This window comes from Eubalaena glacialis, chromosome 12 (assembly GCF_028564815.1).
Source record: "Eubalaena glacialis isolate mEubGla1 chromosome 12, mEubGla1.1.hap2.+ XY, whole genome shotgun sequence".
NCBI lineage: Eukaryota > Metazoa > Chordata > Mammalia > Artiodactyla > Balaenidae > Eubalaena > Eubalaena glacialis.
In genome coordinates, this window is record NC_083727.1 from 58,814,146 (window position 1) to 58,841,787 (window position 27,642).

General features: G+C 41.7%; 1 protein-coding gene across 3 annotated transcripts in view; it reads left to right on the forward strand.

The window, feature by feature from the left end:
- Positions 1–27,642, forward strand: part of SIM1 (SIM bHLH transcription factor 1) — a 67,487-nt gene that overhangs the window by 13,804 nt on the left and 26,041 nt on the right. For all 3 annotated transcript variants that reach the window (XM_061206766.1, XM_061206767.1, XM_061206768.1), the window contains exons 4-10: positions 683–772; positions 1,293–1,401; positions 1,536–1,621; positions 2,343–2,542; positions 2,759–2,865; positions 3,491–3,638; positions 27,172–27,340. In XM_061206766.1, coding sequence (XP_061062749.1) covers positions 683–772; positions 1,293–1,401; positions 1,536–1,621; positions 2,343–2,542; positions 2,759–2,865; positions 3,491–3,638; positions 27,172–27,340 — 909 coding nt within the window. The remainder of the gene's footprint in view (positions 1–682; positions 773–1,292; positions 1,402–1,535; positions 1,622–2,342; positions 2,543–2,758; positions 2,866–3,490; positions 3,639–27,171; positions 27,341–27,642) is intronic.

Below are 27,642 nucleotides of genomic sequence, written 5' to 3' on the forward strand. Positions count from 1 at the left end.
ATCTAAGACTTTTCTTCATGGAGAGCCTGCCAGTTTGATGCATCAATGTAAACACATACACACTGTAGCACCACTCTATGGGCTTGCTGCCGGGAAAGCCTCCCATCTCCTAAATTCCCCTCTCCTGGACTCTTTCCAGAGCCACTGGCCAGCTGCCTTCTATCTACAAACTTTTCAAACTGCCAGCCCTTCCACATCTCCCAGTGCCTACTATTTCCCAAACCCCACTAGCACTCTTTCCATTATAGAATGTTCCACTATGAAACTCTCCAAGACTGACACAGAAAACTTCTGGTTTGCTCAGTGACCATCACCCCAAGAACCTAACCCACCTCTTATCACAGGCTGTGATGTTTTTCCCCCCAGAATGTTTGTGTATGGTCCAGATATGTCTGCTTTGTCCATTTTGGTGAATCCTCAGTCTTGGAGGGCAGTAGCCTTGTCCAACACTTCCTAGAGTCTCTCCTAGGGTGCCGCATGTCCCATGCTTACAAATTTGGAATGAACAAAAGAGAGACTCTTGTGGCGGTTTTCTTTGCCCTATTTCCTGCCAGGCCCTGTCTACTCCATCACTCTGCACTTCTGGCAGAACATCATTAACCTCTGTACGCCCCCCCCCCCCGCCCCCAGTTTCTCTCGATGGCCCAGAGGGCTCTCCATTCAACGGTTTCTGTCTCCCCAGACCTTGGATGGCTTCATCTTTGTGGTGGCCCCAGATGGGAAGATCATGTACATCTCGGAGACAGCCTCAGTCCACCTGGGTCTTTCTCAGGTAGGTGAGTGGTCCACACCTCCAGCCTTCAATGTTTACAGCCAGGGCTGGAGGCTGGAGGTAGGGTCGGGGTGGGGCTTTCCCAAAGCTTTATACCTGTTTCTGGGACTGGAAACATCTCAGCTGGCAGGAGGTCTGGATCTCCCTCTTCCTCTACTTATCCTTTAGCATCCACCCCAAGCCCAAACAATGGCTACGTTTTTGAGCTGCTACCATAAGCCAAAGACCATGGGAGGTGGTTACATACTCATGTCATGATGTCTTCACCAGAACATTGCCAGGAAGCTACTACTATTACTACTTCAATTACTATTAGTATTCTTTCCTCTCATAGATAAGGAAACTGAGGCTTAGATGGGTTGCAATAAGTAGCAGGCAGCAGAACCGGAATTAGAACTCAGGACCGACTCTAGAGCTGTGGCTCCTGTCCTCATAGCCCTGCGGACCCCCGGCTCAATCTTCCAGCCCCTCCGTGGGGCATCCCACCTCCTCGGAGACGGTGATACCCTCCTCTTTACAGGTAGAGCTGACCGGGAACAGCATTTACGAATACATCCACCCTGCGGACCACGACGAGATGACGGCGGTGCTCACGGCCCACCAGCCCTACCACTCTCACTTCGTCCAGGGTAAGGCGGACGCGCGCCGGCGACACTCCGGCCCATCGCAGTCCCTGGTAGCTCTTCCTCCGTTAGCCGTGGCAGGGACATGGCGGCGCGCCGCCGGCCTCACGCCCTGCGCCTCCCTCTGCTCCTCTCTCCAGAGTACGAGATCGAGCGCTCCTTCTTCCTGAGGATGAAGTGCGTCTTGGCCAAGAGGAACGCGGGCCTCACCTGCGGCGGCTACAAGGTGCGTGGCTGAGAGGGGAGATCCACGCCCCGTGGCGGCCGCGGCCACCGAGCCTGGTGCAGGTGAACGGGGCAGGACCAGAGGCGCGTGCGGCGGCCTGGGAGGGAGGTTCCGGCCACCGGGACCACAGTGCCCCGCACGCGTCACAGCGCCTGGCGCACCACCAGGGCCATTAAACTTCGCGAACACCTGGGGACTACGTTTTAAGATTGCGTACGTCTCACTGGGTCCGGGTACTGCCTGGCCGCTGGGGGTCTTAACCTGGGGCACGCAATGGGCCTTAGGGGTGTGTAAAGCGTCTGAAACGGTCGGTAACTTCGGTAGATTCGTAGAGTTTACTCACAGCGTCAGATTCTGCCCCCTCCCCTGCCAGAGGTTAAGAACCAGCGCTTTAGCTGGCATCCAAGTTTTTCTTGTTTAACAGCACGAAACATGATCAGAATGCGGGTTCCAGGGCCCCACTTCGCGATCCGGATGCATTAGGGTTGGCCGGGCTCAGGCCTCTGTATTTTCCTCAGCTCCCAAGTGAGCTCACTGGGGCAGTACAGTCGTACAACTTGAGACACGTTGGAGCCCCAATAACTTTGGACACTTCAATGCGCGGGCGTGACCCACAGGTGTTTGTGGCCGAGGAGAGTCTCCAAATGTTTCAGTCCCTTCGCCCCCTTTTTGGATGTTTCCTGGCTGTGGCTGAGTCTCCTGCCCTCACCGTCCGCCTCAGGTCATTCACTGCAGCGGATACCTGAAGATCCGCCAGTACAGCCTGGACATGTCCCCCTTCGACGGCTGCTACCAGAACGTGGGCCTGGTGGCCGTGGGCCACTCGCTGCCTCCCAGCGCCGTCACGGAGATCAAGCTGCACAGCAACATGTTCATGTTCCGCGCCAGCCTGGACATGAAGCTCATCTTCCTGGACTCCAGGTGGGCGGTCAGGGCGGGAAGGGGTCACCCCTAGCGGGAGGGCGGCCCCCGCTCAGTCACTGAGAGCTCCTCGTCTACCTTATGAGCCCATTTTGCAGATGAGGCGAACTGACGGGGCCCTGCGAAGTGAGGGTGGGCACCCAGCGCTGAGGCGGCTGTCGAGGGTGGGGACGGCCCAGCAGCCCGCGCTCATCCCGCCGGGGTTGCTCTCCACAGAGTGGCGGAGCTGACGGGGTACGAGCCTCAGGACCTGATTGAGAAGACCCTGTACCACCACGTGCACGGCTGCGACACCTTCCACCTGCGCTGCGCCCACCACCTGCGTAAGGCGCCACGCTGCCCGGCCCGGGGCGGAGGACGGTGGGGGGAGGGGTGGGGGGATGGTAGGAGAGGCCCTGCGGGCGCCTGTCCCAGCACCGGCCCCACCTCATTTCCCTCCTCATCCGCGGGCCCTCACACAGGCCGAGGGAGAGCCTCTGAGTTTCTGGGTGAAGTTCTCCCAGGAGGGGTCTTGTTCTCCTATTGATAGCCGCTCCCCTCCCCCACCAAGATGGAAACGGAAACCGAGGCTCGGCCACTAGGCTCACGCGCGTTGACTCGCTTCAGCTTTGGATACAGCTTTGCTTTGAGTTTAATCTCCGAGACAGGGAACGTGAGCATCGGAGTTGAGCGGCCCAGACCCTCCCTTCCGTAGGTAGAACATCGAGTGCCGGGAATCCTCCAACTTTAAGTGTTGCCCTCTTTGCTAACCGTGAGGGACCGGAGCACTCGCTGCAAATGAACAGGACAGTCGGTTCATTTGGGAACGTTCTGGTTGTCTCTCCCTCCTGCCCTGGGAGCAGTTATTAGGGCTCACGGGGGACCCGCCCTCCCACAGCCAGGGATTACATTTGGACCGGTTCAGGAGCGGGTCCTTTCCCCATCAGCTGCCTTGTGTCTCTCCATCAGTGCTGGTAAAGGGGCAGGTGACCACCAAATACTACCGGTTCCTGGCGAAGCACGGCGGCTGGGTGTGGGTGCAGAGCTATGCGACCATCGTGCACAACAGCCGCTCGTCCAGGCCGCACTGTATCGTCAGCGTCAACTATGTCCTCACGTGAGTGCACGTCTGGGACCCCTTTGCCCACTGCAGGCGACCCTGGTTTCCACGAGGGTTCAGGTGGTGGGCACGGCCGGGTTAGGCGAGACTGGGGTCCGCGGGGGACGCCGGTTTTGACCCTGAGCGCTGGCTGAGGGGCAGCTCCAGCACTTTCGCCGTTATGAAGAGACTCTCTTACGTTCTAGAGAAAGATTTAGGACTTTTCCCATCCACAGTCCATATTTGCTTTCTACTCTCTTTTAACCTTTTAATCTAACTCTGCATTAAATAAAACAATGCGGCAGGAAAGAGAGAGAGAGAGGAGGGTCCCACGTACGGAGCCGTTTATAGTTAATAAACAGGACATCTGTTTCACTTTTTCAAAGCTGGGTTTGAAGTTCTTAATTTTAACCAGAGTCTCCAATCAAAGTTAAGAGTTCTGAGAGAGTGATTCCTTCCCTGAACCACAAAGGGGGTTTAAGTGACCAGGAGGGTCTAACTTGAACCTCCAGAAAGCAAAGGGACCCGACCTGAGCTAAGACTGCAAGTCTTGGCGGGCGCCCAGGCCCGGCTTGTTGTGCAGCATCCTCGCTGCGTGAGGAGCCGGCCTCGCGGGGCCACCTGCGGGCGCGGCTGGCTGGGCGGCCTCGGTGGCTGCATTGGAGCCTTACTCTTTCCAGAAACAGTAATCATTTCTGGTTAGCGGTGTGGCCCTGCAGGCTGATCACGTGTCCTGGTGTGCCTCTCGTGAAGAAAGCACGTTCTGCATAATGTTTGTGAAAATAGAATTGCTTGGGGTTGAAGCCTTTATGAAGAACCCTTTTGTGTGCAGAGTTACCTTTCTTTTTTCTTTTTTCTTTTTGGTAGAGGTTGAAATTCTTGTGATTTTAGGTTACCTCAGCAGTTATTTACTTTGGAAGCGTTGACACACCAGGGCACTTAGTAGAAATGCTATTTTGGCATTAGGAAGTTGGTTAAAGGGTGTTATTTGGAATCAGACTGTACTATTGGCCATGAGGAGTAGATTCATTTCACGTTCTTTTAAATTAACAAATTAAAAATGTAGTAGTTGGAAATATTATGCTTGGCAATAAGATTATTTACTCTGTGCCCTGTTTAATAAGAAAATTTAATTCAGTAGGCTTGGAAAATGAATTTGGTTTAAATGAGGATTCAGTATTCAAGAATAATAGCTGGTTATTAAGAAGAACCTTTTTATTTCTTTCCTTTTAGTAAATGGTATTAAAACAAATACTGTTAGGTTCTTGTAATAGCAAGAGAGCTGTGGATTTTAACAGAGAGCAGAAAACATACCAGTATTTGGGGTACCATGAAACAAAACCATCTATTTTATGAACGCAGTTTTTCATATTGTTAAAATAAACGTAAGAGAAAATGGCAAAACATAATTCATAAAATACGCCACTTTGTGGAGTAGAAGTATTAGAGAGTGAAAAATTATGTCTGCTCACCATGGAAAGGAAACGGACATTCTTTAAGAAGGTGCTTTGTATGTCTGAGACACCGCGAGCATTATACATACACTCTGTTCTGTGGTGGGTGCCTGTGGTTATAATCATTTTTTATCAAACAGCGGGTATATAGTCACACAGCCCCATATAAATGATCAGAATGCAAGTTAGACCTCCCAATGGGTAAACTTAATTTATGTTTAGAGTCATTTTGAAATATTCTGTTTTGTTTTCCAGGGGATAAGTGTACTTTCTTTCTTCTGTTGACTCTGTCATTCTTCACTCTACACACTTCTTCAGAGCTGCAGGATTAGGCTCCCAACTCTACATCAGATTAAAAAGATGTAATGAGGATAAATGATTTACAGAGGGAAAAATAACATTGCACACATTTTTCTGAATGTTTTATACCTCTGAATGAAAGTAGAAATAAACACACAGAAGCACACAAGATGAAAAGCTGAAATTGATTACCCTTTTATGAGGCTCAGCTCCAATTCTTTGTATAAAAATTCTTAGGACAATTTTTATAGCTGCAAATGTGGAAACTGCCTTAGATGGAATGTCATCAAGTGGCTCTGTGTGTGTTGACAAGATTTTCATAATGAACAGGTTGCAGTTTGTTTGATGTGTATATCACACATCTGGCTGGAAGTTACTAATTTACATTGTCTTAGCAAATTAAATAGATGGCTATTGATTCTCTATGGTAGCAGTGAACTACCACATACATTTGTTTTCAGGGCTAGTTCTCTATGAAGCCTGAGAATGATAAGTGAATTCTTTCCAAATACACCATCTCAAACAATATACTTAAAACCACAAGCCCCCCAAATAACTTGACAGGCCAGATGTTTTCCAAATTTAGACAGTTTAATAGCATACTTTGTGAAGGGGTTTTCATGTCATGAAAGTAGAGAGAATTTTAAGTAGTCATTGGTCAAATGAAGGTGTGGCATTTTGGTGGAAGCTACATTCATCAGAAACTTTTTTAAGTGGGCAAATCTGGGAATTTATTTGAAGTATTTTTTTAAAAATTCATTTTGAAATAATTTTATACTTTTGGAAAAGATGTAAGAAAGTATAAAGCACCCCTGTATAGCCTTCACCCAGATTTTCACCAGTGGTTAGCATTCTGTCACTATGCTTTGTCATTCCCAATCTCTCCCTTCCTTCCCTTTCCCCCTCCAAATATATACACATGTACATATATATGCACAAATATTACTATCTTTTTATGAACTATTTGAGAGTAAGTACAGCCATCATGCTCTTTTACCCCTAAAAGCTGAAGTGTGTGCTTCCTAAGAGCAAGGACATTCACTCATATAACCACAGTAGAATTATGAAAAGCAAGAACTTTAACACAAATACAATACTATTATCCAATATACAGACCTTATTCAAATTTCTCCAGTTGTCTCATAATGTCCTTTGTAGAAAAACTTCTATTATTTTTTTAAGGTCCAGGATCCAATCCAGGATCACACATTGCATTCAGCTTTCTGTTTCTCGAAGTCTCTTTTAGCTAGAACATTTCCTCATGCCATTTTTGTTTTTCATGAAAGTGACCATTTTAAAGGGCACAGGCCCACTATTCTATACACAGTCCCAGAAACTCATTTGTCTAATTTCCTGGTGGTAAATTTATTGTTGAAGTTAAAATATGCCTAGAAAAATTAGTCATTATTATCTAACAAAAGCAATGATGACTAGAAATGTTCAGTAACCTTGTTTTAATAAGCGGCTGCGACAGTGACTGTAGGAATTTTAGAGGCAGGTGGTGTTTTTACTGGCTTTTGTCTGACCAGTGTACAAAATGTTGGTGTTCTGGAAATCTGGAGAAGAAAGGGAGAAGACATTATGATTAAATTTAAAATTTTTTCTTAGTTTTTCTCTGGGTCCTTGAGGTTCCCTGAAGCTTGTATAGCTCTTCATTAAAACTCGCCCCCCCCAAAGAAACCCCAAAACAGGAAAAAAAAAAAGCTGACCAGCTCGTGACTTTCTATAAGACACACATACCCTGTTAGCTTAAAAAAAAAAATCTTTCTTATAAACTTTGAGTGCCCACGGGGTTTGAAATAAGTGTTAAGTACGACAGGCCCTGCTCCCTGATTATTTTCAAGAGGAGAGGTGAATGCAGCTAGTGTCTAGTAACAGTGAATGTGGGGAAAGTCCAGACAGAAAGTATGGAGAGTGAAAAAGAGCATACTGTGTAAAACCAAAGTAATTTTCTTGAATTTGTATTTCCTCGAGTTTGTTTAATTAGTAGTGTTAGTTATTCATAGCCAGTTCAGATGGAAAACATTAGTACTTAATGTGAAGAAAATTGAAAATGTGGAACACCCAATAAACTGTGAAAAGTAATTTCTAGAAAAATGAACAGTCTTGATTCTCTTTATGTTTTAAAAATTAAACTTTTTAAATCTACTTTTAAGGATCAACCAGTGAGGTGTGACCATCTCATTTTAAAATATTTTAAAATGTAAATTTTTCAAACATACAAAAAAGTTGAAAGAATAGTACAATGAATATCCATATACACATCATCTATAATACAAGCCATATTTGCTTTCTGTCTCTCTCTTCCTATATGTATGTCTATTTGTATATACATTTTTTTCTCCACTGAATCATCTTAAAGTAAGCTACAGACATCATGATGCATCATCCTTAAATAACATTCTCCTACATAGCCACTGTACATTTATTATGGCACATTTGAAGTGTTCAAATTACTGTGTGTAGAAGGTTGCAAAAATATCCATGAGATCTAGTTTACCAATGCCATTAAAGACAATCCACCACTGAAATTCATCAAGTACTCACTGATGCGTGACCTCATTTAGGTTGACTGATAGACAATATTTTGTGAGGCGACTTCTGTAGGATATAGTAGTAAATGTTAGTGTATTTTAAACTAGACTTCTAATGAGAATTGTAAGCTAATACAATTCTGATATTTCGCTTGGAAAGTAAGAGAAGATTTTCAGCGTAATTTGGTAATTTTGGAATCAGATACATTTAATATCTTCAACCATTTTTTTGTTGTTATTGTTGTTGGTAAAGAAGCCTTCTCTGTTTATTTCCTAAGTTTAGAATAGAACAGTGTTTCAGTGGAAAATCTCACATGCTGTTTTAGAGTGATTCACTGAACATATAGAAGAAAGTAATTTTCTGTCTTACAGTTTCTATCTCAGTGTTACAGAAAGCAGAACAAATAGAGACAATTTACATTAGTGGTCTATATAACACTTGCTATCTACCGAATAATCCTTTGAATTTGTAGAAAAGTTAGGGCAAATGCCAAAGGAGACATACTTTCTTCATAGAAAAGAAAAAAAAAAGATGGTATCTACACTGTAATTATTGCAGGTCCCATAATTTTTGTTCTTCTTTGCATAAAACCACTGTAGTTCTCACAATTAAAAAGGGTTTTTAAGTGTTAACATATTCTGTGACTATAAACCCTTACGTATCCTTACCATAAAGCAGCAGACATTAAAATATGCTCATATTAGTTTGCCTTTCAAGTGTGTTAATAGTGCTGAGCTAATTTGAGCACTTAAATTTAAAAAATTTTTTAATTAATTTAAAGGCCCAGTGATATTATTGCTATTACTAGTAGGAACTTTTAGAAAATGCTTTTTAAAAACTTGACCAATAATTTGAGTAGTTATAAAAATGGACTTTATTTTACTGGCTTTTGTAGCAAAACCACCCTTTTCTATTACAAGTAGTGTCAAATGAAGCACCTTTTGACTTAGCAATCTACACCAAAATATGAAATAATTTATTCTTGTGCCTCAGATCGATGGAGCACTCATTGCATAGGTTTAATGTTTTTGATCATGCAAAATAATAATCATGTACCAATGTATACCCATAAATTAGGTTTGATCCCTAATTGTGTTGAATTATTATTAGGATAATATTGAACATCAAAGCCCCTTTTGTCCTTTTCAAATGATCTTTTATGTAACTGAATGGTCATAGAAACAAATTGAAAACACATTTGTATAGATAGTAATTTATAACAACCAAAGCTATTAATAGTAATTAATAATAATTTTATAACTACCAAAACACTTTATTAAAGGAAAGGGCTGGGACATTTAGTCTGTTTTACAGTACCTAATACCAGTACTCACTTAAATAACCTTATCTTTCATACACTTTTCACTAATTGTAATTTTTTTAATCAAAATGATCTGTATTTAGTTTTGAATTTCTCATTTATACTCAACATTTTCCCCCCATGCTGAATACATATTTCTTTTAAAGTGCTGCCACATTCATTACTTAATTTGCTCTTTTGACACCTCTGTACAGTGGTTGGGGCCAGGATAACACTCCCCATTTTCTAGGTGAGGAAGCTGAGGTCAGATCTGCTGAGTAAGTAGTGAAGCCAGAGTTAAAGCCTGGAATGTCAACTGTATCCCCCAGTTCTCTGTATGGTGATGGTGGGGGAGAAAATGTCTGGGAGAGAGGAATGGCTTTAAATGAGTAAGGCCTGTAGTGTTAGGCCACCCAACTTCTGGATGGGCTTTCATCTGGTCTCATGATGGAACATGAAAATGCTGCCTCTGTGTTGCTGCTTCACAAGTATGTACAGGTATTGACAATTGAGGGGGTTAAATTAGCAGTGCTACCTTCTCAACGACATCCAATTAAGAATGTATCCTTTTTTTCTCCTTTAAGGGCATTTTCACTGTGTAAGAAAAAATGTGGCCTGCAAACATTTTAGTTTTTTATTGAATTGCTTGCCTTTAGATTACACAGATACAATATTGCTATTACTAATTATTTCTTTTCTGCAACCAGATTTAACATTTTATGTTCTTGTTAAACAAAAGTCAGTGAATTGGCAAACCAAGTCATCCTTTTTTTATCACATGAGACACCAAATTACCTCCTGTGGTGGCAGGCTATTTCCGAGAGAGAGACAGAGAGAGAGAGAGAGAGTGTTTCCGGGGGTCAGCACTGGCCCTTTTCTGTTTTTGAAGGATAATGGCAGAAAAGGTCATCCCCTGGGGACTCTGTTCAGGGGCTGGGGATGGAGAGCTTCCCAGCATGCTCTGGGCAGGTGTGTCATCCTCTGGCCCTTTGGCAGTGCCGCTGCCTGGCCGCTTCCCCTTCCGCAGGCCCCTCTGGCTTCCACTCCTTCCTTTGCTGTTACCCTGACCTGGATGGCACTGACTCACAGGACCTCCCCTTTACTTCCTGGGTGGAGGCCGCTTGGTGCTTACTAAATGACCAGCCTGACCACTCTTCTCTGGCTGTTGGGAGGAGAAGGGTTCTGATCTTTGAGTCACATCGTGGAAAAACATGGATCATTACATTTGAAGGCAGGGATTCATCCATGTTATTATGAATGGATGGACAAATTCAAATAAGGCTTGACTGGAACTCCAGAGAAACATGTTTTTGTCTTTTGACTTAGTGTAGTCATGAGGCAAACGCTGTTATGTTTGGTACAAGATGTGTGTGTGCGGAGGTGGGTGGATTATGCATACCTTTTTTTTTTTTAATTGAAGGATAGTTGATTTACTTTTTTTGGATTATGCGTATCTTGATAATTTAGTAAAAGGCTGCTACTTCCTTCCCCTTATCCAGTGCTTTCCTATTTTCTGTTCTCATTGGCTTGTGACATCTTTCCAGATGAACAGGCGGTGATAGAAAACTCATTTGGGTTGAAGTGCTGGTGTCTGTGTTTAAGCCATCATGCCAAAAGGATTGGTTGGAGTTTAGATGGAACCTGGAAATGCCCGAGTGCCTATGAGTGGAGGGATTTAACATTCTGCCTTGTCTGAAGGAGTAACTTCCCATCTCCTTTCCCCCTGCTGCAGGCATCCCAAGGTCCAGAGAGCTGGCAGTGGGGAGAGGTGGTCCATGGTGAGGGCAGGGCTAAGGGCCGTGAGAGAGGAACTTGCTTTTGTTGGGCACTGACAACGTTTGGGGTCTGGCTGAGTCTGGGCCATCTGTCTACCGTCTGTGACTTTTACTCTGGGAAGTTATATTGCACTAGGATCGTGATTTTGTTTTTTTAAAAGCACAGTATCATTCGAAGCAACCTGCAAGGGAAAGGCGTGGGCTTTGGTGTCAGATGGATCCAGGTTCGAATATGCGTTGCTGCATAATAGCTGTGAGACTTTGAGCACAGCTCTACTCCTTTGACCCTCTGTTTTCCCATCTGTGAAATGGAGACATTTGCACACACTTTTTAAGGACCAAGGGGGATTAAATGAGCTAATGTACGTATAGCACAGTACCTGGCAGAAAGCAGATGCTCAAAATATCTTAACTGTTGTTATTAGCTCTTGCCAATTATGTGACATCAACTGAAATACTTTGGAAGGAGATGAATAATTCCCTCTTTAATTTGGATTTCAAAATCCTCGTATCCACAAATTTAAGTGTTTATTTTCTTTCCCCCCACCCCGGTCCTTCCATTCACACCCCTCCAAGCATTGTGCTCTTTGTGTGTGGTGGCTTCTATAGTTTGATTAAGCTCACCCTGTTTTTCACTGGTGTCACTGTATGCTCTAGAGGGAGCTGAGATTTCTGCTTGGATGGAGGTAAGCCAGCATTTACCCAGTGCCTTATTTGTGCCAGGCAAGGTAGAAGGTGCCTTACATGGTGAAATGGTGTTTACAAGGAAAAAGAGGGTTCTAAGAAACTAAGCTTTTATCAAATTTCTGAGGTTAATTTAGTTGGAACCAGTGTTTTGTCAATTTTACCAAGTCAGTAATTATAATTTAAAGTGAATAAAACCTGCGACAGTGGCATTTTTGATGATCAGTGGAGGCTTTTGTATGTTCCCTATCTCTCTACATGGACTGGGTATGGCTATCTCACCAGTGTTTTACAGAGGATGGCAGATTGCAATGATTTATTGCATGTATACATGAAGCAGAAGTCTTGGCTTCTCTTGAGTAGTTTACAATTTAGTTGACAAAATAAAAGAGTTTCATTTAAATATTTAAGAACTTAGATTAGTCTAGTTTGAAATGATATGGTACACTTGCACTATTTGCTAAGGGCACAGAATTCAAAGGAGCTTGAAATGAAGGTGGAGGTGTCAGGGAAGGAGTAGAATTTTAAGGGTTGGACAGAAGTGGGATCTTTTGAGATGAAACAATGACTTCCACACATTTGTCCCATTGTTCTTTTTCCATAAGTATTTCTGTGACAGTTAGTCACTCTTCAAATTCGATTCAGCTGTGCTTGTCTCACTGCTCTTGTCTAAGCTGGGTTTCTTTCTGTCTCTACCTTTTTACCTGAACGTTTTTTGTTGGAACTGAGCGTGTTCCATCAGGATTGGAAACTATTTTCCCCAAAGCTCTTACCTTTCCCTAATGAGTACTAGTATATCTTCAACATGTTCCTCTGACTTTAATAATAAATATATATATTTTTAGCATCCAGGCATAGGACATAGTTTTTAAAGTTTTAAGGGATGTCAGTATTCTGAATTGAACTTAAAATCTTATTGAAATGAATACACAGTGGCACCACAGTGGTATAATGGTTGTATTTTAAAAATTATTTGTAGGAAGTAAATGTGAAATATACATTAGGACGACAAACAGAAGCAGAATGGAGGAGAGGGAGGTGCAAAGAAGCTATGTGGCCTCCCCAGTGCTGCGTTTGACATTGTAATCCTACTATTAGAATATGATGCAGCCTAACCCCTAGGCTTCTTACTGAGATGTTTCAAACTCTGATAACCATAGGGATGTTTTACAAGATATTTGAAAAATGTGTTATGAAATGAGATATCACTACATTTTATTATGCAATATAGCATATTAGTTAAGGGTTTGGGCTCTGGGTCTGTTGCCTATTTAAATCCCAGCGCTGCCACTAAGTCTGTGATTGTGGGCAAATTGCCTAACTTCACTGTCTCTTTTTTCATCTGTAAAATGCAGGTAATAATTATATCTACCTCATAGAGTCGTTGTGAACATTAAATGGATAATGTGTGAAGTTCTTGGCACTGTGCCTGATTACAAAGTAACATGGGATAAGTGTGAATTATTAGGGTGATTATTTCAGTGAAATTAAATAGAATAATTTTTGGCCTGCCAGTAAATGCAGAATAAACGTCTGTGAGTCTTTGGGCTGAAGGAGGGAAAGCACAAGTCTTCAGAAGGCCGAGGGTTGCCCAAGAATGAGAAGTCACCAAACATTCTGATGCATCTGGAAAGGACTGTGAGACCATCCTTCAGTTGGTTAGTGCTAATAGGTCTTTAAGCATTTATAAATGATTTATTGAGCACCTATTATGTGTCAGGCACAGTGCTAGGTTCTGAGGACATCAAAATGAACAAGACAATATCTGCAGGAAAAAGAAATAAGCGCAAGTCCAAGCTATAGCCTACCTTGATTTCTCCATAGGTTTGCTGATGACTGAGATTCCTTCCTGGAGGGAAGTGCTTCCATCCACAATTAGAAGGAAGAGGGCCCAAAGTACCTTGGGACTGTTAGGGCGCCCCTGGAGAGGTGTGTGTGTGTGTGTATGTGTATGGAGATCATGATTGGCAGCAAGGTAACTGATTGCAGGCTAAGAAGTCCAATTTTAATTCTCACAAGGACATTACCCAGGGCAGGTCCTGTGTATCTCATTACCTGAGCCAGAGAGAGAGAGCAGTTGTGCCCAGGTTGACTTTTGTCCTGTTGGAATGATGTTGAGTAGATTTTTGTTCTGCTTTGAATGTGATTTTTGAATATTTTGTGGGGCTGACTTCTAATAGGATTATGCATCTCAGCAAATTTTAAATTGAAGAATCTCTCTAGAGTCAAAATAGTCTTTGCCAATTTATTACATTTTTAGGAAGTGTTGCTAATTATTTTAGGTTAATATAATTAAACTTTTCTTTTGTAAAGGGAAATTCCCAGGCATTGCTGCTGCCTTGCCCTGGAGAGACTGGAAGATGATTGTCAGCTCCAAGCTGAAGGAGGGGTGGGAAGGTGCTCTTGTTTGTTGCCAAGCTTAGAAAGGTTGGGGAATAAGAAGGACTCGCATTTGAGGGGTGGTTATTTTGTGCCAGAGGCTCAGAGAGGCCAAGTGACTTAGCCAATATAACACAGCTCAAGAGTGAGCATACCAACCCAGGGTCCAGACTCCAGAGCCCATCCAATTTCCTCTTTGATATGCTGTTTTTAAGCTGGTAACATTGTACTAGGGTGAACCATATGAAATTGCCATTTCTGTATATTGAAATAGTCCAAAATTGGCAATTTTATATGATTCCACCTATTGCTCAGGAGGTAATAGGATGTTTTGCAGAGATTTTACCAAGGTCTATGGATAGTTCACTCTCTTGTTCAATACGGGGTCTCCACTGCTTACCAGAACCAGCCAGCTGCCATGCAGTATGCTGACTTCCAGGCCCCAGCCCATCTCCCCTCCACCAGTTTAAGCACCAACAGTCATGACATGTTCACAAAACAGCAGTCCAGAAGCATCACCTGTAGACCATTATTTTATTTAGAACATCTAATATTTTACCAGGATTCAAATGCAAGCTGCTGTCTTTACTAGAAGGATATCTTTCCTTTGATTGATTGCTAAATAGATAGAGCTTGTGAAAGGATCTCTTTTTTTTTTTCCCTGGGATTTCTTGTTCAAACAGAATTTGTTGTATCCACATCAGTAAAGCCGTGCTAATGTGGGCTGCTGGCCAGATCGTGGAAATAGCCTCATTATGTTGAACTGGATGTCATAATGGTACCCATTAAAGTGGGATTCTCTCTGTGTTTGTACTTTTAAATCCAAGTCCCTTGCCACTTTTTACATCTCTCTGAGAATAGCAACATTCTCTAGTAATGCAATCTGAGAATGTGCTGGCTCTCTCCTTCTCCTACTGAAAACCACGATAAAAATAGAATCCTGGTTTCAGAGCATTTTTAGGGATTTGTGGCTTGCTTCTGCTCCTCGGCCATTCATTTCACTCTCTGCGCTTGTGATGACTGTAATGTGTTCTGGTGGCTGAAGGTAAGGACCCACGAGATTTACTTCTTTCAACACTCCCATTAATTGATATCGGTGTCCAACTATATGACAGGAAAAGAGCAGCATTTTTTTTCCTCCAGAACTAACCAAATGCAACACAAGAGTTTTCATTTTAATTTTTTAAAAGCCGTTAAGAGACTAGTAAGGTCACAGCATTTCTATTAGCTGTTGAAATCTTGCTACAGTCCTGGCAAAGTGAAGTATTTGTTGTGCTGGATTTGGGTAATGGACCCCTGCAGGGATACAGCTCAGAAATGCTGGAAGGAAGAAGCCCACAAAAGGGAGGGCAGAGTGGGTGTCAATCTCATTCCTGCAATTAAAGCAGTTAAAGAAATAGCAAAGTGCAGGGTGGTATTTATTGTGAAGGTTAATTGAAAACCAGGGGAAAATATTTAGAGATGCTACATGGCATTTCACATTGTAATCTCTTTTCTATTTGTGTCTCATCTTGTTGACTTCATTATAAACAAATTTCTATTCTTAGAATCAGCTTAATTTCTGTGACTGTAATTAAGAGGATGGTAAGAAATGTTGTAGAGCATAGTCCTCTCTACTGAAAACTAGGCATGTTTCTTGCATTCACTCCGCAAGTATTTCCCCAGTGTCTACCACATGCCAAGCTCTGTGGTAGGACTCTGGTATGACCAAGACAGACAAGGTTCCTACCCTCATGGAGCATAAATTTTAGTGGGAAGAAATAGATAGTACTTATAAACAAGTAAATATGTTGTATAATGTCAGGAAATGAGGGGGAAAAAAAATTAAGGGACAAAGAGATGGAAGTGGTCAGGGAAGTCCTCTCTGAGGACTCTTAAATGAAGGGAGGGAGGCAGCCATACCAAGACCTGCAGGGAGAACATTTCCAGCAGGGGGAAGCAAGTGCAAAGGTCCTGAGGTGGCAGTCAGCTTGACAAGTTGACAAATGGAGGAGGACACTATGGCTGGAGCAGAGAGAGAGAGAGGGGAAGAGCAGAAAAAGAGGATGCTAGAATAGGCAGAGTCAGATCATGTTGGGTCTCAAAGGCTTTGGGAAGCCATTGGAGAGTTTTGAGCCAAAGGCATGGCATGAAGTAATTTAAGCTTTGAAAGGATCGTCTGGCTGATGTGGAGAATAGGCTTTGGGGTGGGTGATGGGAAGAGACAGGGAGACCAGTTAGGAAATGATCGTAATTGCCTAGATGAGGGAAGATGATGGCTTGAAAGAGGGAGGTTGTGGTGAAGGATCAGATTCAGGATGTTCTGAAGGTAGACCAATGGGGTTTGCAGATGGACCGGATATGAGTTGTGAAAAAAATAGGAGTCAAGAGCAGCACGTAGGTTTTTAGTCTGAGCAACTTGAGTGAATCATGGGAAGAAGCAGATTTGTAGGAAAGGGCAGCAGTCAAGGGTTGTGTGTGGACATGTTTAGTTTGAGATGCCTGTCGTTCATCAGAGTAGAAACACCAGGTAGGCAGTTGGATCTGGGTGTCTTGGAGTGGGGAGGTCTGAGCTGAAGATGAGAGTCATCAGCATATGGAATTTAAAGCCAGTGGAGGGGCTGAGATCACTAGGGAGTGGGTGTTACTAGAGAAGCAGCCTGAAGACCAAGCCCTACAGCTCTGAGTGGTTTAGGGTCTGCAGGAATAGGAAGTGCCCAAGAGGAGGCTGAAAGGAAGCAAACAGTCAGGGATGGGCGTAGTTTGGTGAAATATATGCAGTCAGGGCAGGCCCTGGGGAAAGTGTGAATTTTGTCTTTGGAATGTTCCCTCCCTTTTCAGTGGTTTTCCATCTTCTCTGTGGTGCCCTTTCTTTCAACTGATTCTTTTAGTTTTTCTCATCCCTGATAACAACTGCTCTAGTTCTCAAAGTGTGGTCCCCTGACTGGCAGCATCAGCACCATCCAGGAGCTTGTTAAAAATGCAAATTGTGGGGCTTCCCTGGTGGCCCGGTGGTTGAGAGTCCGCCTGCCAATGCAGGGGACATGGGTTCAAGCCCTGGTCTGGGAAGATCCCACATGCCGCGGAGCAAATGGGCCCGTGAGCCACAATTGCTGAGCCTGCGCATCTGGAGCCTGTGCTCCGCAACAAGAGAGGCCGCGATAGTGAGAGGCCCGTGCACGGTGATGAAGAGTGGCCCCCGCTTGCCACAGCTAGAGAGGGCCCTCGCACGGAGGCGAGGATCCAGCACAGCCATAAATAAATAAATAAAATTTAAAAAGAGGAAAAAATAGAAACGTGTGGTCTATCCAGCCAATGGAATATTAAAAAAAAAAAAAAAAGGGGGGGAAAGCTTTTAAAAAAAAAAATGCAAATTGTGGGCTCTACCCTAGACCTACAAATGAGAAACTCTGAAGAGTGGAGCCCAGCAAGCTGTGTTTTAATACATTTTTCATGTGCTTCTGATGCATGCTGAAATTTGAGAATCACTGCTCTAGAGAAAGAAGCTGATAAACTGAATCAATGAAAGATAATAGATGAGGCTTACCCTATTATCCTTTTCTGAGCCATCTGTCTAAAGCCAAAGAAATAAATGTCTAACAACAGATATTGAGTATCAACCACTAGACCATTCTTGAGACATCTTCGTGGGAGCCAAGGAAACATCTCCAGCCCTAAAGATAATAAAAGCAGGCAGCTGCCTATCCTGTCTTTAGTGGTGGGCTCTATTTATAACTGTATATTCTGTATAGTATTATACAAGCTCTCTGACTCCAAATATGGCAACAATGAAAAATTTGGCATTTCAGTGGGCAATTCAAAATCTCTAGCAACAATTCAGAACTTATTTTGTTAAAACACAACTTATTTACCAGGCAATTTAAAATATCTGAATCCCAAGGCACATAATAATAATAATGATAATGATAATAAAACATTTGTTGAATTGTGAGTTCTTATTCATAAAATACATCTCAAATTTATTTTAGCTGTTTAAATAATAGAGTTTAATGTATATTTAGTTAAGCATTACAGTAGTAAGGACTTAAGGAGATTAGAAATAAATGAATCCAATTAAAGAACACGTCTGTGAGATTTGATATGTCCTAGGTATGAATGAACTGTTTGCACAGCAACTGTAAAGAAACCGTTAAATGATTAACTATCTAGAAGAGGTTTAATCAAGAATAAATGCTATAGGACATATTTTAAAATATTTAAGTTAAACAGATGAAGACTTTGTGCATTTGAAAACATCGCATCATGCCATCATTTTTTGCTGCATCTTTTCCCAGGGAGTTCGAAGACTGAGGTTCAACTTTTCTGTGATCTGCAGACATGCCAGGGCCTTATGTTGTGTAGAAAAGGGCAGAGCTTCCAACAGTGCCATGAGGTTTGGCCTGTGGGGCCTCCTCATACACTGGGGGAACTGGGGGACCCTGAGATCTTGAGGATAGGATTCAAATTTCCCAGTGTTGGGGAAAGATTATTTCTTCGCGATTACAGGTATCTTTTCTGTTCCTGGAGTTTGTGTGGAGTTGAAAACAGGAGGTGTGCTCTTTCACCCTCTCTGCCAGAGGATTTTAGGGTTTAGGAATCAGCTTTGTAAGGGTCAGAAGAACTAGGTGAGAAAGCTATTCCTGTGAGAATAGAACCTCAGCCAAATATAAGGTGTTAGGTGATGGGTTCCCCCATTACATATCTATCTTAGATATTGGAAGAGTTCTAAAGAGAACATATATTTGAAAAACATCAGCTTAATAATTGACAGCGAAGGTGAGAGGGAAGGACAGAGAGGGTGGGGAGGTGAGACAGAATGCAAAGAGATGGAAAAGAGGGGACCAGAATAATATGTGTGCATTTTATTTTCTATTTGTGAAAATTTTTTAATGTAAGAAAAACTTGGTTGATATTAATATCATTTTTTTCTTTCTTTATATTTGGCTTTTTTTTCCCTCCAGAAGTGGGCTAAAATTAGGGATTCTCCTGGGAAAGGAGACCGACCATTTTTAATTTACGCCTTTGATGAAAGAGGCAGCACATTTTGCATTTAATTTATTCGAATCTAACTTTTAAAGTCCACCTCAAGAAAATAAGAAACAGCACAGCTATAAGATCAATAGGATTTGGAACTTAGACCAGGAAGATTCACAAACATACCTAAAACTTTAGTAGCTAGATATAGAATGAATTCTGAACGTAAAAAATTAAGTTCCTCAGAACAAGAAATGTGGCCCCAAAGTAGGGTTTATGCCATTTAAACAATGACAAATATGTCATCTATAACTCATATGAAACTAAATTGTTTTAAGAAACTCTGTGACAAGACTTTCTTTTTTTCAGTTATAAGTAATATTTTAAGTTATAGTCTCCAAAGAAGGAAACATAAAGTCCTATAGTACACTTGAAAGCCTTCAGAGACAGATAATTCTGTAAGGTAGGAAGGGTGGAAAATAGATCAGAAAGTAAGTGAAATGTATAGGCACCAAGAGAGCATAGGTCATTTGGACATTTAATAATTATTAAAGGTGTGCATGAGAAGTTGAACCTGTGGGAAAAGAAGTTTAGTAGTGCTTTCTCTCTTTTGTAATTTAACATTCACAAAGAAGAAACCCTGGATATATAGGGAAAAGAAATTGGGGAACCATTTCACCGTGAGGTAGGAGTGCCTGAAATTTGCCTCAATTAGTGTTTCTTTTTCAATAAATTTTTTTCTGATTATAAAAGTCATACATGTTTATTATAGAAAAAACTAAGATAATGTGGAATGGTATAAAGAGAACGTAAAGAACATCATTAATCTATTTTCCAGATCTCCTCTGTTAACATTTTAGTTTTTTGCCTCCCACTATGGTACATGCATATACATGCCTATACAGTACATGTTGATTTAAAAAGAGAAAATTTTTCACATTACCAATAGTATTTTTCACATTGTTAGAGTAAAAAAAAATGAATGACTGCATAATATTTTATCACATTGGTAGGCCATAATTAAGTAATGCTTCTATTGTTGGTTCTTCCTATTTATTTATAATTAAATACAAGAAATTATGCTGATAAACACCCTTGTATATAGACTTTTGATACTCATCTCTGATTATTTTCATAAGATATATTCCTAGAGGTGGAATTACTGGATTTAAGGTATGAACACTCCTAAGACTCTTGATAAACATTGCTAGTTCACTGTCTTACCAGTAGTATATAGAAATACCCATTTATTTCACCTTGCCTTCATTGAGATTTATTGTCATTTAAAAAATCTTTGCCAATTTGAAAGGCAAGAATGACATCTGGTAGCTGCCTTAATTCACACAGGTTAGTAGTAGTGAGGCAAAACCTTTAAAAAATTATTTCTCAGCAATTTGTGCACTGCTTACATCCTTTTCATATTTTTCTATTGCAGAGATACTGTATTCATTAGTGATTTTTAGAAGTGTTTCTCTGGATGTTTAAAGCACTATTCCTACTCACCCCTTCATTACAACTGTAATGGTGCCAAAGACATGGTTAAGGATGAAATTAATTTAGTATTCTAGTTTGCCTAAATATCACATATGCCATGCCTGAATTATAACTTGATAAAAAATAAGTGCATTTAATTAATATACATACCACTAAAACAGTAGCCTATGATTTGTTTCTTTGACTTAAGATCTCACAGAATTTCAGAATGATCATTATTAATTATAATATGGGAATTTAAGAATCCCTCACATAAACTTGCTTACTTAGCAGATATTTCTTTCTTATTTATGTAGAAAAGTTTGCCAGTTTTTTGAATTTTTGGTCATTCGGATTGGAGAAGAATAACAGTTTATTGCAATGAGAATTATTTTGTTAATCACTTGCAAGTGAGCGTCTGTTCTCTGTAAGATATTTGTGCTAGACAGTAAACAGAGACTATTAGAAGAGAAGGAATTTAAGATATGCCATTCACTGTGAGACAGATTTACAAGTGCCAAATGAGCGGTGGGACAGTGGTAGAGGAGCTCAGAGGAGGGAGCAGGGAGAGATCACTGTGGCCAATGGAGAGAAGGAAACAAAGTCACACGCAGTATGGTGACAGGTCTGGATTTAACTATATTTCAACTTGTGTCGTGGGTTTGTATGAAGGTGTTACACTATCCCTGTTAGGATGGTTGGTCTTGCCATATCTTACATTATAGTTTTTGACTTATGTTTTGGTTGTTGTTGTTTGTTTACATCCCTGTCTTTCCTTCTTGAAATCACAATGTGATAGTAAACCTCATTCACTCTCATATAATACTTACTCTCACATACGAGAAGGGTAAGTCATCCCTTACCCTTGTGAGGCCATCCACTCCATAGCATGTTGGATGAAACCTACAAAATGGAGGAGAAAGAGGTTTCTAGGCAATGTTTATGGAAAACCCAAGACTTTTGGGGAACTACTAAAATCACCAAATCAAATGGAGAAAACCACAAGGAGCAAACACAGATCCACTTATTAGTATGAGACTATTACATTTCCAAGGGTGCCTTAGCCTAATTTCCCAGCAGATGGTCTAAGTCTGTGAGCCCCTCACAGTATGGAATCCTCCTTATCAGCTATCTCTGCTGGGCTCCGTGGGAGCCTGAAAATGAAACAGAAAGTAGGTCTCTCTGCTGCAGAGGTTTACCCAGTGGCCAGGCAGTAACTCTGCCAGAATATAAAGAAGGTCATGCACTTCGTGTAACAGTGACTCTAGAATCCAATTAAAAAGTTTAGGATAAGGCACAGTCATTCCTACTTAATCCGATCACGGTTTAATGCAATCCTTTTCTTATTTCAGTCAGCGCCTTTGGAGCCAAATCAATTGTATGTCTTTGTTTCCATGTTCTCATAGGTAATTTGATCACCTTCAGCCGTTAAAAAAAAAAAAAAAAAAAAGCTCAATTGGGAAATCTGGCAATATCTTTTACGAATTGCCACTTAACATAAAGTCAACAAACTCCAGAACCGCCAGCTCCAAAACTGACATGACAGAAACAAAAATTCAGTGGAAACAAAAGCAGAAAAGGGTAAGGCAGAGTTGAAGAGGGAAATTCTTGCAAAGAATCTTGACTCAGCATGAACTGATCAAATACTGTTGATTACTTCTCTGTATATTCATTCCCACTCGCTTGAAGGTCGTACATATGTTGGTGCTGCTGTTGGCATCATGGATGCCAGTCTCCCAGTCAAAATGATAGACATAATATTGATGCATTTCTCTGAAGCTGACAGTACCTTTCAGCAGCGAAGACACCTTTCATTTGCTTTGCAAGGGCATCACAGTGAGCTTCCCATATGGCAATTTGGCATTTACCTTGTGAGTGGTCGTGGAATATTGCTTAAGGAAAGGCTGAGAAGGCCAATGATGCAAAAATAGCCCCTTTTATTCTATTGGAATTTGAGTAATTCCAAATATGTACATGACTATTATAAAGTTTAGAGTAGACTCAGATGGTTAATTCTGCAAATTGAATGATTTCTGACTGTCCATAATGGAATAAGAGGATTACTTTGGTCTGTGTAAATATGGGTGAGATTGACAAGCTGCAAGTCCTAGTGATTGCAAATTACCCGTTTCACATTGCTTTCAGAGGCTAGGTACCTGAGGATGTCTATGGCGCTGGTACAAGTCATTAAAAAGAGAACAAAAAAAAAGTAAATTGAAAAATACGCCAAATGGCATATGTCACAGTTCCTCTTTCAGTATGCCAATCATATCTGAGAGAACAGCATGAGCTGCCCTTGAGAGGGTTACCTATGGGGTCCTTAACATGGTCTATGAGGCACTTCTCAAGAAAGCTTGAGCAGGGCTGAGTCCTTCCTTTACTAAAGTCAGCTAAGTCAAGCTCCTCACCATACTCATTTCAGAGTCTAAGTTCTGTGCACCCACGTATTTTATTTTGTCCCACTCCACAGGGAAGCACTAAACGGCTGGCTTTACTAGGCATACACCTAACTTAGAGGATGTGTGTGTATACCAGAATACACCTCACTAGGGGAAGGGGGAGAGGTAGAGCCAGACTCTTCTTTGTGTCTGAGTTTGGAGGAGGGAAATGGAACTCAGTAATGTGATTCCCATCAGCATCTAGACCTTTAATCTATACAAATGAAATACTCTTTAATAGAATTCTAAAAGTAAAACAAATGCTTTGTTCTCAGTGAATCTGCCATGCAGAGTTGCTCTTGGCAGTACATCAACCGTACTTGAAATGTCTTTAAGTGGGTATTTTTTTATTGTGCTTTTCATCCTAACACATCTTTTGAGCTGTTAGAGTCTCAAACAGAGAAACAGGAAGTCCGAGCTCCTCTCCGAATGCCAGGTCTGTCTTGCTCTATGGTCTTCATTTGCTGACTTAGCAATAAAGAACTTAATGAACTTAATAAATATGTTGGCCACACTACAATAGAGTTTAGAAGCTAAAAAGGAACAGAGCAAACGAAAATGAGTTTGGGATAGAAAGGAAAGAAATACAGCATAGGGAAGTGTTTGTAATGAAATGTATTACAGTTGCTACCAAAGTGAAACTATCGCTTTGGGGAAATCAGCTGCCAAAAAGTGCCATCGAGGGTGGAAGTGAAGAAATAATACTATTTATTGAGCATTTACTATGTTCTAGGTACTGTGCTATAAGCTTTCCACATAATATTTCATCTGAACCTCAGCACATCCCTGTGAATTTTAAAGAGGAAATTAAAGTCTAGACAGGTTGTCACACAGTAAGAGGCTCAAACTGTGATCTACCTGACTTCGTGATCTTCTGCTTAATTTTGGCGGATTCGTCTTTGTATTTTTTGGTGCACCAGAACATTAATATTTTAACTGGTGTATCCAAAGTATAACTCTTTTTTGTATTTATTAGCTTTTTCATGTGTATATGTAGAATTTAAAAGCATTTACTGGCTTTCAAATTTTATTTAAGCCTATTTAATTTGGAATATTTTCTTCATTGGAAACTACGCAAAAATTTTGGAGAGACTTTTTCAGTAGTTGAGATGCATACTCTGGGGTCTGATAGTGTGCAAGAGAAAAGTGAATCCTTGTTTACTCTCTGCTTGTAGCCATGAAGTCTCTGTGCTGAAATGTTGCATTAAGAATGAGTTGACAAAAATGATTTGGCCAGTTTTCAGGGGTGCATGATTTTTGCTGTCAGTCTTAGGGACTGAATGGATACTCTGCTGCCCAGCAGACAGAAGTACATTTGACACAGAAGATGGTCAAGGATGGGGGCTCTACCTCCTGTCAGAGCCTAGCTTGCTCACTGTCACATCCATGTGACCTCAGGGCCAGGTGGGTCTGGGGACTCACAGCCCACAGGTGTCTTTTTCCACAGAGAAAGGCTGTTGGGTTCCAAGGTATTAGTAGTCATTGAAGAAAACAGTCCTATTTTAGTTGCATCCTTACCTTCTTCCTCTTCCATCTGTGTGAACTATTGTGCAAAATGCCATTGGAATAGACAGAATAGGTCTTGACTCTAATCTTCTAGGAACTTAGAATCCACTGGGAAAGATAAGACATAATCTCTTGAAAAATAAGATTAGAGGAGGAAAGAGATAAGCTTCTGGTTCCGTCCCCACTCCCCTCAGGAACTGGCCCTGGTGCCTTGGTCATGAGGGTAGTGACTTAGTCCTCCTGTTCATTGCTGTGTCACCACGGCCACCACAAAGACGCTTAGTAAATACATACTGAACGAATGGATGGGCTTAGCAGCTGGGAAGGGCTTCCTAGAGGCGAGTGGGATCTAATAGTTCTTTATAAGAGGGGTTTTATAAGTATGTGTTGGAGCAGAGAGAAAATCAGGAAAGTATAAGGTCAGTTTGGGGAGAACTATTTTGGATGAAGTGAGGGGCTAATGAAGGAAAATTCTGAGATATTGTCAGAAAAATAGGTGGGCACCACATTTTGGCGGGCATTGAGGTTCTGACCAGGGAATGCTCAGAGCCTGTGCCATGTGTTGTCCTTGGGAGTCGATTAGAGCTTAGAGTGTATAGCAAACCAGTGATATGATCAGACTCCCCAAGCCCAGGAGACAAATCCCATGCCTACCTTCTAAATTTTTTTTTTTTTGGCCACGTGGCACGTGGGATCTTAGTTCCCCAACCACGGATCAAACCCATGCCCCCTGCCATAGAGCGCAGAGTCTTAACCACTGGACCGCCAGGGAAGTCCCTACTTTCTAAATTTTTGTTACTCACATAGGAGAATTTTTTTTTTTTTTAACTTTCACTGAGTAGATGGACTGTTTGATAAGAAGCCATTGCAATTTGATGACATCTATCACTACACTCCAGTTAGTTGCAGTGATATTATTGGACCTGTTTTAACTGGTTTCTATTCCTGGTCACCTGAGGAGGAACTCCTTGCCTGAATTATACTTTTGCATTTGCCGGATCTCTCTGTAGAAGAATAGGTAGGGAAAAGGAAAAGAAGGTTAATGAATATCCGCTGAACCATGGACATCTGCCAGTCACTTTTACATATATAATTTTATCAATTTGTTACACTGAATATAGCTATCTTAATCTGAAGAGCATTGAAAATGCATGGAAAATGTTTAAAAAGGTGAACCCATTAGAGAAAGGAAAAATAAGATAAGAAAAAAATAAAGGAAGCCGTGGAGTTTGTTGCACAAAATGCCTGACCTGAGGACTTGTATACTTGCTAGAGGTGGTGACACATCAGACTTGGGCTCAGGGCTTTTTGACTTCATTGCAAAGAGGGAAACATGATGAATGATATGATTCACAGTGCTTGTGAGATAAAAAGAAATCAATTACTCAGGAGCAGCTCAGCTAGTTCTGGAACCTGAGAGAAAATGCTCCCACGAGTCCTCATAAAGAAGACTCTGAAACATTTTAGTCTGGCTGCCAGTGGGAAGGGGTGAGGAGTGAGCTGAGACTCCCCGCTGCCTGGGAGCAGGCTAAGGTGGTAGCTGGGAGCAGGGCCAGGTTGTCATCTGTAGTCCCTCAATTCCTCAGCAATACCTTTGTAACGAACTTTCTGAGATACACTCTTTATCCCGGTCATATCACAGTCTGCAGTTATTATGTTTATTTGTTTATTATTTCTTCTCCCCAGTAGATTGTAATCTGCACAAGGGCAGGGACTCTAAATGCCTTATTTATCCTTTCATCTCCATATAGCACAAAGTCTGGTATATATTAGGAGCCTAATAAATATTTACTGAATGAAGGAGTAAAAAGAACTGGTGGGAAAGTGTACCCTAAGGTAACTGAATTAGTTAGCCTGTTGAAAGGGATTTTTAAAAAAATATAATTTAATTAATTAATTTGTTTATTTATTTTTGGCTGCTTTGGGTCTTCATTGCTGCGTGCGGGCTTTCTCTAGTTGCAGCGAGCGGGGGCTACTCTTCGTTGCGGTGCACAGGCTTCTTATTGTGGTGGCTTCTCTTGTTGCGGAGCACGGGCTTCAGTAGTTGTGGCACGTGGGCTCAGTAGTTGTGGTTTGCGGGCTCTAGAGCGCAGGCTCAGTAGTTGGGGCACACAGGCTTAGTTGCTCTGTGGCATGTGGGATCTTCCTGGACCAGGGCTCGAACCCGTGTCCCCTGCATTGGCAGGCGGATTCTTAACCACTGCGCCACCAGGGAAGTCCCGAAAGGGATTTTTAACTAATAAGCTAGATACACTAGTTTGCTAGCCATACGAATATTTGGAATGTTTACCCAGAATGATTGATCTAGGAGCAGCTGATAGAAGACGTTCTTCTTGCCAGTGATCAGATAGCATCAGATGGTCAGTTGTCTATGGCGCTCACCCCACAGAGAAAATTTTTAGAGTAGATTTTATAATCCGTATCTTAGCAGTGAGGACACAAAAGCTCAGAGAATTTGAATTATAGATTTATTTTCTACTTATATAAAAATAATGAAAAATGTATTGTTTAATCAAGACATCTTCATGAGCATATCATATAATTTAGCTGTGGTACCTGGGGCAGCTACATTCACAGGCATTAGTTATATGTTAGGCACTTCTAAAATAATCAAGGTGTTTGTGGAAACCAGTTACATGGCTAACTTTTTCTTGCCTCCTTTTTGAATATGAATGGCTGTCATTTCTGGTAAGAGAACATGTGTATCCATTTCCTGTGGTGGCCGATTAAGGGCTGTGTCTTCCCACCCTGCAGAGACACGGAATACAAAGGGCTGCAGCTCTCCCTGGATCAGATCTCAGCCTCCAAACCAGCCTTCTCCTATGCAGGCAGCTCCACTCCTGCCATGACTGACAGCAGAAAGGGGGCCAAGTCCAGGCTTTCCAGCTCAAAGTCAAAGTCCAGGACTTCCCCATACCCTCAGGTAGGTGCACGGCCATTTGGCAACTTCCTGTTTTTGTGACTTGGTTTGGTCTCACAGTAGAGGAGGTATTAAAGCTGTTTGGAATTAATTATCTGGCTTTAGTACATTTAAAACTTCTATAAATCTGGAAAGCTTTCTAAAAATATCTTCTTCCTTTAAAATAACTGTGCTAGTAAAAATTTGAAGTGATCTTGTGGTTTACTGCTTTTATATGAAGGTTGTGAGAGGCTTAGTGGCAGTCAGAACCATAACTTTATTTCAAGGAGATTGGTCCTAAATTTTTTCCTCTACACTGATTAACC